This window comes from Squalius cephalus, assembly GCF_949319135.1.
Source record: "Squalius cephalus genome assembly, chromosome: 14".
In the NCBI taxonomy this organism is placed as follows: Eukaryota; Metazoa; Chordata; class Actinopteri; order Cypriniformes; family Leuciscidae; genus Squalius; species Squalius cephalus.
The window spans coordinates 16,136,096-16,149,430 of NC_137135.1; the positions used below are offsets into that span (position 1 = coordinate 16,136,096).

The window sequence follows — 13,335 nt, forward strand, 5'->3', positions numbered from 1 at the left end:
GTAACAAAATTATGACTTATGTTGGTCAGGTTTTTTAAATTACATTATTCATAATTAAAAAACAATTTATGTCATAATGTCCATTTTTTTCTCATAATAATGACTTAGTATGTCATAATTATGACCTTTTATGTCATCATTTTGAATTTTTGCCATATTTATTATGTAGTATCTCATAATTTCCACTTTTATGTTCAATTCACATTTCTATTAACATTTATTTGTAGGCCTATAGGCCTTTTCACAGTACATAGTTTCAAAGCAGCTTTACAAAAAATGTATGTGTCTACATTACAATTTGGAGTTATCTGTTATCAGAGCTGACTGTCAAAATAATGTCCACATGTTAGAAATGTAGAGTTCTAAGATAATACAAATCATCAGTTAGCTAACATATTCATTTTAGGCAGAAACAGCTTATTACAGCAATTATTACAAGTTGTGATCATAATGATTAGGCATAACATTTATAGAACATTTGGCAGTTGTCGTGTATATTGATTCAGAATCGGCATCATATGACTTTTTAATCATAATTATGAGTTATCAAAGCTTGTTTTATTTTTCTTGTGTGGAGGATTTTGACATTATTTATGTCATGTCACTCCCGTGCACTGGGTGGCAGTAAGTAACTAAAGATTGAGCTTAAATACACGGCGAATGACAAGCTAGCATGGCGTCCTCATACTATCAGGAGATGCAGGAGGTTTTCAGGAATAACAATAAAAGCAGAGAGTTCCCGGCTCACAGTGCTAAAGTGCATTCGGTTGCCTGGAGCTGTGATGGGAAACGTCTGGCGTCCGGATCATTTGACAAAACCGCCAGCGTGTTTGTCCTGGAAAAAGATCGACTGGTGAGGTTTATCATCTCCATCAATGCACCCTGAATTATACAAGCGACTCATACATGTTGATTATCGTTGTTATTGGTATTTAAACGACGTTTTTGCAGTTCTTGAACAGTTCTCAAATCCATGATCGATCTCCATAATTTCTGTTATTATGAGTAGCCTTTTTTAAAGGGATAGTTCACCCAAAAATGAAAATTCTGTCATCATTTAACGTTAACGTTACTCACCCTCATGTCGTTCCAAACCCGTAAGACTTTCGTTCATCTTCGGAACACAAATGAAGATCTTTGTGATGAAATGTGAGAGATTTCTGTCCCTCCATTGACAGCTACGCAACTACCACTTTAAACTACACTTCAAAAGTTCATAAAGAAATCGTAAAGCTAATCCATATAAATTGTGCGCTTTTGTCCAAATTTTGTAGAGACTCGATCGCTTTATATGATGAACAGATTGAATTCAGGCTTTTATTCACATGTAAATATTGATAAGCGAACATAAACAGAATCTCAACTGAGCCCGCTTGACGCTCGAGATCAAACCTCAGAAAGCTCTCATATTTCATCAAAATAATCTTTATTTATGTCCTGAAGATGAACGAAAGTCTTACGGGTTTGGAACGACACAAGGGTGAGTAAATGATGACAGAACTTTCATTTTTGGCATATCCCTTTAAGTAATACCACGTGACAACTGTAGCTACTTTCATTTAGTGTTTAAGATAGCAATTTATTTGATTAAACATGAACTTGCTCACCCATGAATCTATATTCCATGTATCAGGTGAAGGAAAACAATTACAGAGGACATGGAGACAGTGTGGATCAGCTGTGCTGGCATCCCACAAACCCTGATCTGTTCGTCACTGCATCCGGAGACAAGACCATCCGCATCTGGGACGTACGGACCACCAAATGCATGGCCACGGTCAGCACGAAAGGTGAACCTCTAAACCTTATCTCGGTCGCATCTTTTGTTCTCATGAGAGATTTATTTATCTGTGAGATATTGTCTGACAACTTTCAGGGGAGAATATCAACATATGTTGGAGTCCTGATGGTCAGACAATTGCTGTAGGCAACAAGGATGATGTTGTAACTTTCATTGATGCCAAGACACACCGTCCTCGTGGTGAGGAACAGTTCAAGTTTGAGGTCAATGAGATCTCCTGGAATAATGACAACGACATGTTCTTCCTGACCAATGGCAATGGCTGTATCAATATATTAAGGTATGTTTATCTGTAGTTTTACTAATTGGCTGTATTGTACTAATGGGAACTCAAACGTCATGTTTCTCTCTCTTTTTCAGTTACCCTGAACTGAAGCTCATACAGTCAATTAATGCCCATCCGTCCAACTGCATCTGCATTAAATTTGATCCCACTGGCAAGTATTTTGCCACCGGAAGTGCAGATGCCCTGGTCAGCCTGTGGGATGTGGAGGAGCTGGTGTGTGTTCGCTGCTTCTCCAGGTCAGCTGATCAGAATTTAGATTTTTTTTCTCTCATAGTTTTGACTGTCATAATTGTGACTTTTTATCTCATAATTTTCACTTTTTTTTCCCCTCATAATTTTGACTTAGTATCTCATTCCTCCAGGTCAGTTGATGCAGTCAACTGTTAACTAAAACTATTAAAAACAGTTGTTAATTGAAATAAATCTGAAATAAAATATACATTTAAGTGCTAAAATTCATAAACCTGAAAAATATATGAAATCTAAATAGAAATATAATGCAAAACTAACACAAATGTCTATAACAAAATTACTTGAAATGAAAACAGAAAATATTTAAATAAAAGCTAATTCAAATAATTATTAAATACCGTATATAAATAATATACAGTTTATTATATAAATAATACTAAAATAACACTGGGCTGATGTTATGGTGTATTTACTTTATTATGGTTACCAATGAACAATTAGAAACTGAAACATGTCAATTATTTAATGCAATTAATCTTGTAATAAAATATATTGTGATTTATTACCTTTTTTCAAATACAAATTTCCCCAAAAGAATACTTTTGTTGACATGTTTTATCTAATAAAATAAAGTTCTCAATCTGTTCATTTCACATCTTCATCTTCATATCCATGTCCATGTTCAATTGTCCCTCCTTTTATTTTAGACATATTTTTAATAGAAATTACAATCAAATAATATTTGCACACTCAATTCAGTATATTTGTTTTTACAATACATATTGTTATAAGCAGTTTTACAAAGAACTTATTATTATTATTAACTTATTATTATTATTATTATTATTATTATTATTATTATTTCCTGCATTGTAAGTACAGTGCTTACGGTAAAATTATGTATTGTTTCTCGCTACAACATCCCCATGAAAAATATCACAATACTAAGCTGTATTGAATTTTATTTGTCAGCAGGCAAGCACATTGTAATTTGTTTTCTTATATTATATCATATAAAGTCATATTTTCATTCTGAATCCCATAGACTAGACTGGCCTGTGCGGACGCTCAGTTTCAGTCATGATGGTAAAATGCTGGCGTCAGCCTCTGAGGACCATTTCATTGACATCGCTGAAGTAGAGACAGGTGAGCAGATACATTTTGAAATGATCATAAAAGCTTGAATTGTGTTTTACCAACGTCTTCTTCATGTTTGTTGTTGTGTGTTATTGCTGTAGGTGAGAAACTCTGGGAGATTCAGTGCGAGTCTCCAACCTTCACTGTAGCGTGGCATCCGAAAAGACCCCTGCTGGCGTACGCCTGCGACGATAAAGAGGGCAAATATGACAGCAACCGAGAGGCAGGGACCGTCAAGCTCTTTGGACTTCCCAATGACTCTTAAGAACCAGTGTTTTTAGGTTGTTGTTTTTTTCTTCTTCAGGCCTCATTTGAGGTTTAATGAATAGTTTGTTTGATTGACTTACTTTGTATTAGATTCCAACTTATTTTGAAGCAAAAGCTGTAAATAGATCAAAGATATTGTGATGTTCTCTCATATTACTTGATGAGTTCCTGAATGATCAAGCTCGAAATTACAAGTATAAATAACTACTGCCTGCAGCTCATCTTCAGATCATAAGAATGTTCAACTTTTTCCAAAAAAATTGCACTGTGCATGGCAACATGTTATCATGTCTGTGTAGAGGACTTGAAAATCATTTGACTCGAAGCACATGTTGTTGTTTCCATGATTGACCATTTTGGGAATCTTGACATTCTTTTGTTCAAATGCACATCTCGTACCTCCAGTTTTAGAAATGACCAGCAGAGGGCATCATAAGCTCACAGAGGCAAGGCACGGCAATACTGTCCAACAGGCATTTTTATGTTTTCTTTTTTTTACTGAAATAAACTTATTGTATTTTTTAATGAAAATTGTTTCATGCTTTGTGTGTTTATGATTTTATGGGAAACAAAAGCCTTCGCTGGAAAATATGAAGCACCATATCTTAATGTGAAAGGGAGAACAAGAAAAAAAAAAACTGAAATGGAAAAATGTTTTGGTTTTTTTGGACCTTTGCTTGTCAATTCAATTATGAATTGTCCACAAGCTATATTTATTTATTATGTGAAGAAACAGTATTAGATTATTGGGAATTATTAAAAGAGCATCCTGAGCTTATCAGAGTCGTATCAAGTTATTAGCAGAATGCTGTAATATTGTATGTGCCATGTCATAATGGCAAGTTAAATATTAAGCCTGTCTCTGATATCACTGCATACTACACAAGTTGTTAGTTAAGCATTTTCAGGTAAAAATAGTGTAGCAATTTTAGAAGATCAGTGTGGATAGATTTGTCTCCGGAGGCCGTGATTTTGCCAAGTAAGACATGGGCTGCGTCCGAAATCGCATACTCTCTTGAGTAGCTTATTTTGAATAAGTAATTACTTCGTGAGTGCTAAAAAAAAAGTAAGTTTTATGTTGTATGAATTTATGCATGGCTGTAATTTGGACGTACTTACATTCGCCATGTTGTCATTAACACGTGACCATACAGCGTCAGTTACTTTTCAGTCTATGGTTGCGTCCTGGTTGCGTCGCGTCACTGTCATATATTTATCTTCTGGAATTTTTTATTTGCCAGGCCATATCCCGTGGCCTCATGGGATAGTAAGGTTTCCATCGTACTTCAGAATCTCGCCAGAAGTAGTAAGTCATCCCAGTACTTTTTGCCTACTCTCTTAAAGGGACACTTCATCCATTTGCATTGTTAGAAACCCAGTCATACTATTGAATGGTCATGCAACATTTTTTCATTTTCCCCCGAGACGAGAGAAATCTGTATTTACCTCTTTACACTTCCTCCTACAATGACGCAAAAATCGTCATTTTGCGTCATTGTAGGAGGAAGTGTAAGAGGGGGGGATTTCTGTTAAGACTACAAGCACTAGATCCACCCTTTCAAACCCGCCCATAGGGGGTTGGACCTAATGCGCTAACAGACCTATCACAGATCAGTGCGAGTGCGTTTGATTTCAACGGCAGAAACCTGCAGAAAACAGGGACGAAGAAAGCTGAGTAGTAGGGGTTACCATACTCTATTTCCCGGACATGTCCGGCCGTCGAGATCGACAAAAATGTCCGGGATTCAGCTTTTGCTTTCTGCGGTCGCCATCCATTGTTTACATGCTCACCTTTTGTTTCAATCTAACTGAATTCACCCCGATTGGTGAATCTGAATGTAATGTTTACATGAATGCTAAACAAGTGATCGGTTGATTTGCGTTTTAACATTGCTAAGAAAATACCCGCACCTCCGTGAGAGATAGCCCATGAGACCGGTGCATCTCACAGGCGCGCTCATCAGTAATCACAGTAATACAGGGAGCAGGACGAGGCTAGCGCCGCGGGAGAAAGACGCGAGGCCGGTGGCGTGATCGGTTGAAAGACGTCCTCGTCCTGCTCGCCACAGTAAACATGATGAATGGCGACTGTAGAACGCAAAAGCCGAATCCCGGACATTTTGGGCAAACTCGTCACGGAGACTCACTCGTAGCCTAGCCTTGCCTTGATGTTTTTGTTTTCAACTGCGCAGTGCTGTCTTACCGGTAGGCGTGGCTTGGGAGTGGCCTTGTAGGGCAGCGAAGCAAGTGCATTCTGGGAGTTGTTGTCTTTCATCCACATAAGCCAAAAATACATTTTCTGGCTTTTCTCAGTCTAGAAAGCTCCAAATTCAAAAATAATTTCACATTTCTTCTACATAAATGACCCACTTTCAATACACATTCATGTCTCCACGGGTGAAATGACCCTTTAATTCGGACATAGGGCCTAAACTAGGGCCTGACAAATTGTTTAACTTATTTTGATGAGTTAAAGCAATGTAAAAACATGCTGTCATAACTTATTGATCATATCATTTTTTACAGTGTTCTTTTGTCACATAGCCTACTGTTTTTCACCTACTATATAGGGAAGTATGCAATTTCTGATGCAGCCTTTAACCTTTAACAACATCTTTTGTTGATCCTGGAACAACATACCTGTCCAAAAATATAGTCCTCCTAACCATATACCTATGCCCCTAAACCTAACAACCTATAATGTTTCTCTTAAATCAGAGGGAAATGATACGCGTATAAGATTATGTTGAAGCATCTAACCCTGATTGTAAGCCTAAACTTGACATTAACTTAGAACCTATCCCTCAAATCTGATTGGTTGATTGAAATGTTGTTCCAGGATCAACAAGGATGGTGATCCAAGAACGTGCTTGGTGAAATCCCGTTCTACGCAGTTTGGTGGAGGGCCACCGTGGAGCAAAACAGCATTAGTCTGTAGACTTGGAGCAGTGTCCAGTCAGCAGGGAATAGTTTGTCAGTGAGATTAGGTACAACCCCCCATTATTAATCTTTGTCCGTTGTGACAGACTTACACATTACGCTCGTCCTCCCTGCCCACTTAAGGAGCCTCTAGTCTGGCTGGTGGCAGCTGTCCTCACCCTTCTCATGGTGACTCACCTCAGCAGGCTCCAGGGTGGCTCACTTTCTACAGGCGTCGTTCGATTGATGCTTAATTATATTTTATTTCATTTAGCAGAGGTCATTTCCCTTGTGATGTCCAGTTTCCAGACTTTGGCCCATCACCATTATTTTCATCCTCTTGTTTATGGTTGAGGATTTAAATCTTTATCTGGGAGTTGTTCATTATTTCGGTAACATGATTCAGATTAGGGAACACATTCATTATTTACTATTGGAGTTTTCCCTCAATGAAGTCCTAATTATTATGGCTAGTAAGTAAGGTAGTTGTTAAGTTTAGGTAGGGGTAGGTTTAGGAAAATGGTCATGCAGAATAAGACATTAATGTGCTTTATTATAAGTACAAATGAACAACCAATAGTACGCATGCTGATAAGAAACTAGTTAATAGTGAATATGTGTTCCCTAAACTGAAGTGTTAGTTCTGGTCTTTGAATTTGATTGGATGAGCAACACTGAGTGCCAATATTCAAATAACATCATTACGGCAGTATAAGCCAACTGCACAAACATTTTGAATCCTTTATTTTCCAGTGGCTTTTAAAGTAAAGTATACACTTACAAAATATTTAATGGTATGCACCCTTCAAGTGAAATTTTAAGACTTTTAAGTTTTACTGTTTGACCAAAACAATTGTATTTTTTGTTGTTGTTTTGTTCTGTTGTCATAGACGGATCATCTTTGTGTTTATGTGCTCGAATAATCTGGAAGATATCTTATTGGTTGGAAACAAAGGTCCAATCACTGCTTACATTTTATAGAAAACGTTGTAGCCTATATTGAAAGTTGTTGGATGACATTAATAATGTTGATATTTTTAATGGGGAAAATCTTAATCCAGAAATGTAAGAGTATGTTATTATTTCTCATTGAAATACATTATTTCTCGGTAATTAAAAAAATATTTTGTTTGTAATTTATTTGTAAATATTTGCTGGAATTATAAGAGACTTTAATTTTCTGGAAGATGAATGACAACCCCTCTTTTTCATTTGTTTACTTTTTTATTTTCTTCCCCAATTTTATTGGTGTGCCTTGCTTTATTATTCATTTATTTGGATGTATGAATACCATTATTGATATATGTTTATTATGTACAATTGCAAAAACAAAAAAACAACATTACCCAGTAGGTAACAAGAGCATAAAAGTGTTGTTAAAGAATTTGATACATTTTAGCACTGTCCAAGCATACAATTTTAGCTGTTTACAATGAGTTCAGTTTACAGAAATGAAATAATAAACATTGATTGGACATTTAATTTATGGGGTTCTAAACTAGAAAATCCTTCTTGGACATACATTTATTTAACAGTTATTTAGATGAGCTTCTCTGATCAATTCTAGGCCTACATAACCTATCTTTAATATGACTAAAGATGTTTGGTTCATGTTTTCCTCAAGTAAGGACGATGTTGCAGAACATCTAGTAATCTGCTTAATTTTGTAAGAACATTTACATTTTTGATGTAGGTACTAGTTTTAAAATGGTTTAACATTTGCATATTGTATAAGAATGAGTCATAATTTGAATATGGTTATACAATCAGATGATAAGAGTGTTTGCATTTAAATGAACTCAGATTTATTAAGAATAGAAGAATGATCTTGTTAAATGAACAGCTACCAGTGATAAAATAAATGAAATCTCTTAAAATAACTTACATTTACTGCATTTTATCAGGACTGCTGAGGATGATTAATGTGTGTTTACTGATATTGATCATATAGTTTTATTGTGTTTAGGATCTAAAGTAAGTATGCATTTATTGGCCAAGATGCATAAAACCTAATGTTTCTTTTAACTACTATTTTTCTATGCTTCAGGTAACAGTGGAATTGTGTTCACGTTGCCATATGCCATTAAACACCATTGGTTAAACACATGCAGAACGCACACAAACACACAAATGAAGAGACAGAAGTGAAATGTTTTCTGCTTTTCTCTGCTAAAATGACACGACACATTTTCGTATCTCCCCTAATTTCCATTTCAATAGATAGAGCTTCCATGTCCCTTATGAGACTCTCTCGGTCCCTCAGGTCTTAATGGATTAGTTTCTTCACCAGCCATATTATTGGCTTTCGTTGCTCTTCCAATTTGTCTTTCAGTCTTTGCTCCAGTAATTTATGGGGCTTGATGTGAAAAAAAACATTTTTGACATGCAATTTATTAGCATTCAGTAACCTTTGCTGTTCAACAATTCAGGCTCTCTGAACATTGGTGTTTATTTTTTTTATTTTTTTATTTTTTTTAACAGCTTTTGAATGAATAAAATGTGCAATTCACATGCAGGTGCAATATTTTATGCTTAGACACTTTCCTGCACTATTTCTGCTCAAATATTCAGATTGAACTACATTTCTTAATATCAGGATGTTTCTTGTTTCTTTTAAATATGTGCAAAGTTTTACTAGTTAGCAAGCCTGACCCATGTTGGGTAAGTTATTCCCCAAAAAATAATGAATTACTAGCTACTAATTACATCTTCAACAATGTAATTAGATTACTGTACTAATTAGAGTACATTACATTACTTATTACTAATTACTTTCTAAATCCAATAGGGACAATCACATGAAGTAACAAACACAAAACCTGTCATCAGATTCTGACAGTCTCATATGAGCATGATATATATATATAAACGTGAGTGGGTTTCGGTGAGCAAGTCCCACGTCAGCATTTGCTCATGAAATTCAGTCATAACCTTGCCTAATACATTTCAGGAAATCAGTGGGAGTTTTAAGACAAAGATATGAGACATCCATCCACTAGCACTCCCCTTTTTTTTATTTTGTGCTAGACAGACTATAGTCTTGTTAGCTCTTTATTTAAATTCACAAAAACATTAAAACATTTTTATAAAGCATTTTTATTTGCCATTTCCAAAAATTCATTGAGGTTTATTAATGTAACAGATTTACATTTATTTGGTTTGACAGATGTTTATTACAAAACATGCAATAAGAAACTCATTCTATCTATTCTCCACACTCGTACCGTGGATCAAAACCTCAGATGATTGAATGCTTCTCAACAAACTTTTTTTTTCTGATAGCCTTTCAACTTTATCATTCACATATGACAGGCATTTATGTGATGACAGGCGGTCGAAACTAGATTTAAGTCTGTTACACAGTAAAGCAAACTTACTATGCATGAAAATAATGAAAATAAATGGTATTGCTTGATGCTGACAACTTACACGACCACTTGTTTCAAACTTTTTGAAGTTTGAAACATGAAAGCCTGTTCAGATTGGAAGTATTATTTTAAGTATTAGCTATAATATCATCCAGTATTGTGCCTCAGGATGAACAGAAACATAGGGCTTTTTTGATGTCTGTGGCACACTTTTGTTTTTCTCCATTGCAGTTTTAAGAAATGTATCATAATCATATTTTTCTGACCAGATGAAGCTGAAATTTTGCAGTGCGGTTTAATCTGAGGTTAATATAGTTGTTTATTCTGATGCAGTAAACAGTTGACTAAACTAAAGTTCCCTTTCAGTCACTCACGTTCAACATAGTCGAAGTGTCGACTGATTGGGATCACGCTTAGGGAGCCTGTCATCTTTGAGTATTGTTAAAACGAGCCAATGCACATGCACAGTATGTGGCTTTCGCACAAGTGGTCTTGTGGAACAGCAGTGACTTCCCTGGCCTAAGCCCTGTCCTATCTCCACCTCAATAATGCGGGGGGTTCAGGAGACTTGTCTAGGCACTGGAAGGTGGCAGCACTAGTGCTGTTTTAATAGGGATCCCAATCAGTCGACACGTCGACTACGTCGAACGTGAGCGACTGAAAGGGAACGTCTCGGTTACGTGTGTAACCCTCGTTCCCTGATTGTTTTAGAAATCAAAGCCTCAAACACACAGCAAGAGGATATAAATCTGTTTTACTACATCATATATATACCAGTAATTTACAGATGTTTAGGAAGCTGAAATTAACTGTTACAAATTCATTCAAGTTGCTGACAACAGAAACTAGCTCAGTTGAATAGTGCTTTCATTATTTCACCCCAAACAGCCACAAAATTATGGCACAATGTGAAAACATGCATGTCAAAATCTATATAAATGGTATATGTCATGTTTATGCACTGATTAGGCCTAAGTGTTTCTAAAATTCAGTACCTTATATGCACAAAATGATTAATATTTTTTTACGACCATGGCCTGCAGATTGACAATTCTCCAGCTGACGGTGTTGAAGATTTTGCAGTATGTTAAGGTCACAGTAAATAAATGTATTTAATTGAATATTTGCAGTGATCAATCCAAATTCTTTTTTTATTTATGCACATACATGGAATGGACAGTGCTGAAGCAAAAAGCGACAACATTAAAGAGTATCATGCATTTGCAGGCAAAGAATGAAAACAAGTATCTCGTATCACTCCATTCTTGAAGTAAATTAAAGCGTGCAAATGTTTAGTCCAACCCAAATGAAAGGTATGTGGTGGAAATGTGGCAATTTGGCTTATTACGCCTCTCATCAAGAGACCACAACTAGATCATTATAGATCATAACATGCTTTTAGGTCGCCTACAAAATTATACTCAGGGACAGGCATTAAGGTACTTTAGATGTGCCTATCAGACAGTTACCATTTTGTCTATTTAAACGTGGAAAAATCTAAGATAACGTCAGTAAATTATGGAGTGCCGCAAGGATCTGTGTTAGGCCCTCTGCTATTTTCAATGCTGCCACTTGGTAATATTAAAAGAAACCATTAATTTAGATTCCACTGTTATGCAGATGATGCTCTAAATTATCCAAGTCTCAAGAGTGTGTTAAAGATATAAAAAATGTTCTTCTATTAAATTCGGATAAGACTGAGGTATTACTTATTGGACCAAAAACTTGCACACAGAATCTTTTAGAATACAATTTGCATTTAGAAGGATGTACTGTTACTTCATTCTCTACAGTTAAAGACCTGGGTGTTATATATGACAGCAACTTGTTTTTCAAAAAATCATACTTCATATGTTACAGAAATATTGCTAAGCTACGGAACATGCTATCTGTTTCTGATGCAGTTCACTGAAATCTCAATCATAGATTTCTGGATTTAACAGTTCTGCATTTATCAATCATCAGCACAATTTAGTGCGCTTGTATATAGCCTATTATATATTCATTAACAATGTTGCTGAGTATCCCAGGAATAAATTATTAAAAAATTTAATACATTAAAAAACAGCCTATATAAGACTTTATTTATGGAACAACAATAGGAGCACTGACAATATCTCAGTATTTAAGAGAATGAAAAGAGATCAGGTATAATATAACATGCTTCAGATTTCATCATTAAAATCATTTCAAATCTATATTATTATTATTTTTCTACTGCTGGACATCTACAGTCTGATAGCGTCTTAAAGATTACAGAATCACCAACACAGTCAGCCCTTTTGCCCAGTTTATTATGTAATGTTCATGTAATAAAAATTACATAAATTAAAATTCCAAATATGACTGTGATACACACGGAAAGATGGAAGTATTAATAAAGTGGGAATTGAAACCTAAAGTGTTTTGATTCAGTGGGGAATCAACCAACTATACTGTGACCTCAAAAAGTATTTGAACACGTGAGCCGCAATCAATGCACAAATTTCTTTGCGTTGGATAACAAAATGGCTAAACTTTATTTCCGTGTCCTTGTTACAATGTAATTACATCTAAGTACTGAGTAATATTAAGTAACTACATGTACTCACTATAGGATTAGGGTTTGCACTTTATTTTACAGTATGTGCACTTATGTGTACTTACCTAAGAAAGTAGTGGGCAATACAAGGTAACTACATGGGTTAAGGTTAGGTTTAAGGGTAAGTTCAGGGTTATTACCTAGTTATTAACCAGTTATTACAATTACTATAATAAGTACATAGTATGTCCATGCGGAACACGACTGTAAAATAAAGTGCTACCAGGTTTGGTTTAGGGTAACTTGCATGTAATTATACATAATTTATAGTTATTACTATAGTAACTACATGTAACGTGTAACAAGGACACTGTAAAATAAAGAGTTACCCGAAATATCAAATGTCTATCGAACAATAGTGGAACAAGTTCATAGAGGTAATGTGATGAACTGAAGTCAGTTCTGAGAAAGAGTCTAGAATCAGTTGTTTGCAGATGACACTTGATATTTTGTATCCAATGACATTCATACATGTTTAAGTACAACCCAAAGTGAACAAATACGTTTTGGGGTGAACCACTGCATGAATGTTTATGCCAAGAGGTATATTGGAAGTACAACTATAATATTACATCTTTAGTCAAATGATAAATGACTAGAAATGACCCTAGTTTAGCAGTAGCAAGAGTTTTGAAATGATCTCTCAGTTCTGTCAGTACCAAACAACCTGATTGATAGGCCTGATGATAATTCACCATATCCCATCAGACAGATGGGAACTAATCCCAGGATAAAGGGTGCAGCTTCTGTTGCAGGGACAGAAATACATTAACAGGTACAACCT

The 13,335-nt window shown here is 35.5% G+C and overlaps 1 protein-coding gene across 1 annotated transcript; it reads left to right on the forward strand.

Moving 5' to 3' along the window:
* Positions 1 to 635: 635 nt before the first annotated feature.
* thoc3 (THO complex 3) lies at positions 636 to 4,460 on the forward strand. Its single transcript, XM_079893228.1, has 6 exons — positions 636 to 853; positions 1,634 to 1,790; positions 1,877 to 2,081; positions 2,162 to 2,323; positions 3,325 to 3,425; positions 3,518 to 4,460. Exons 1-6 carry the CDS (start codon positions 674 to 676, stop codon positions 3,679 to 3,681), a joined length of 969 nt encoding a protein of 322 aa, XP_079749354.1. The 5' UTR covers positions 636 to 673; the 3' UTR covers positions 3,682 to 4,460.
* Positions 4,461 to 13,335: the final 8,875 nt, after the last annotated feature.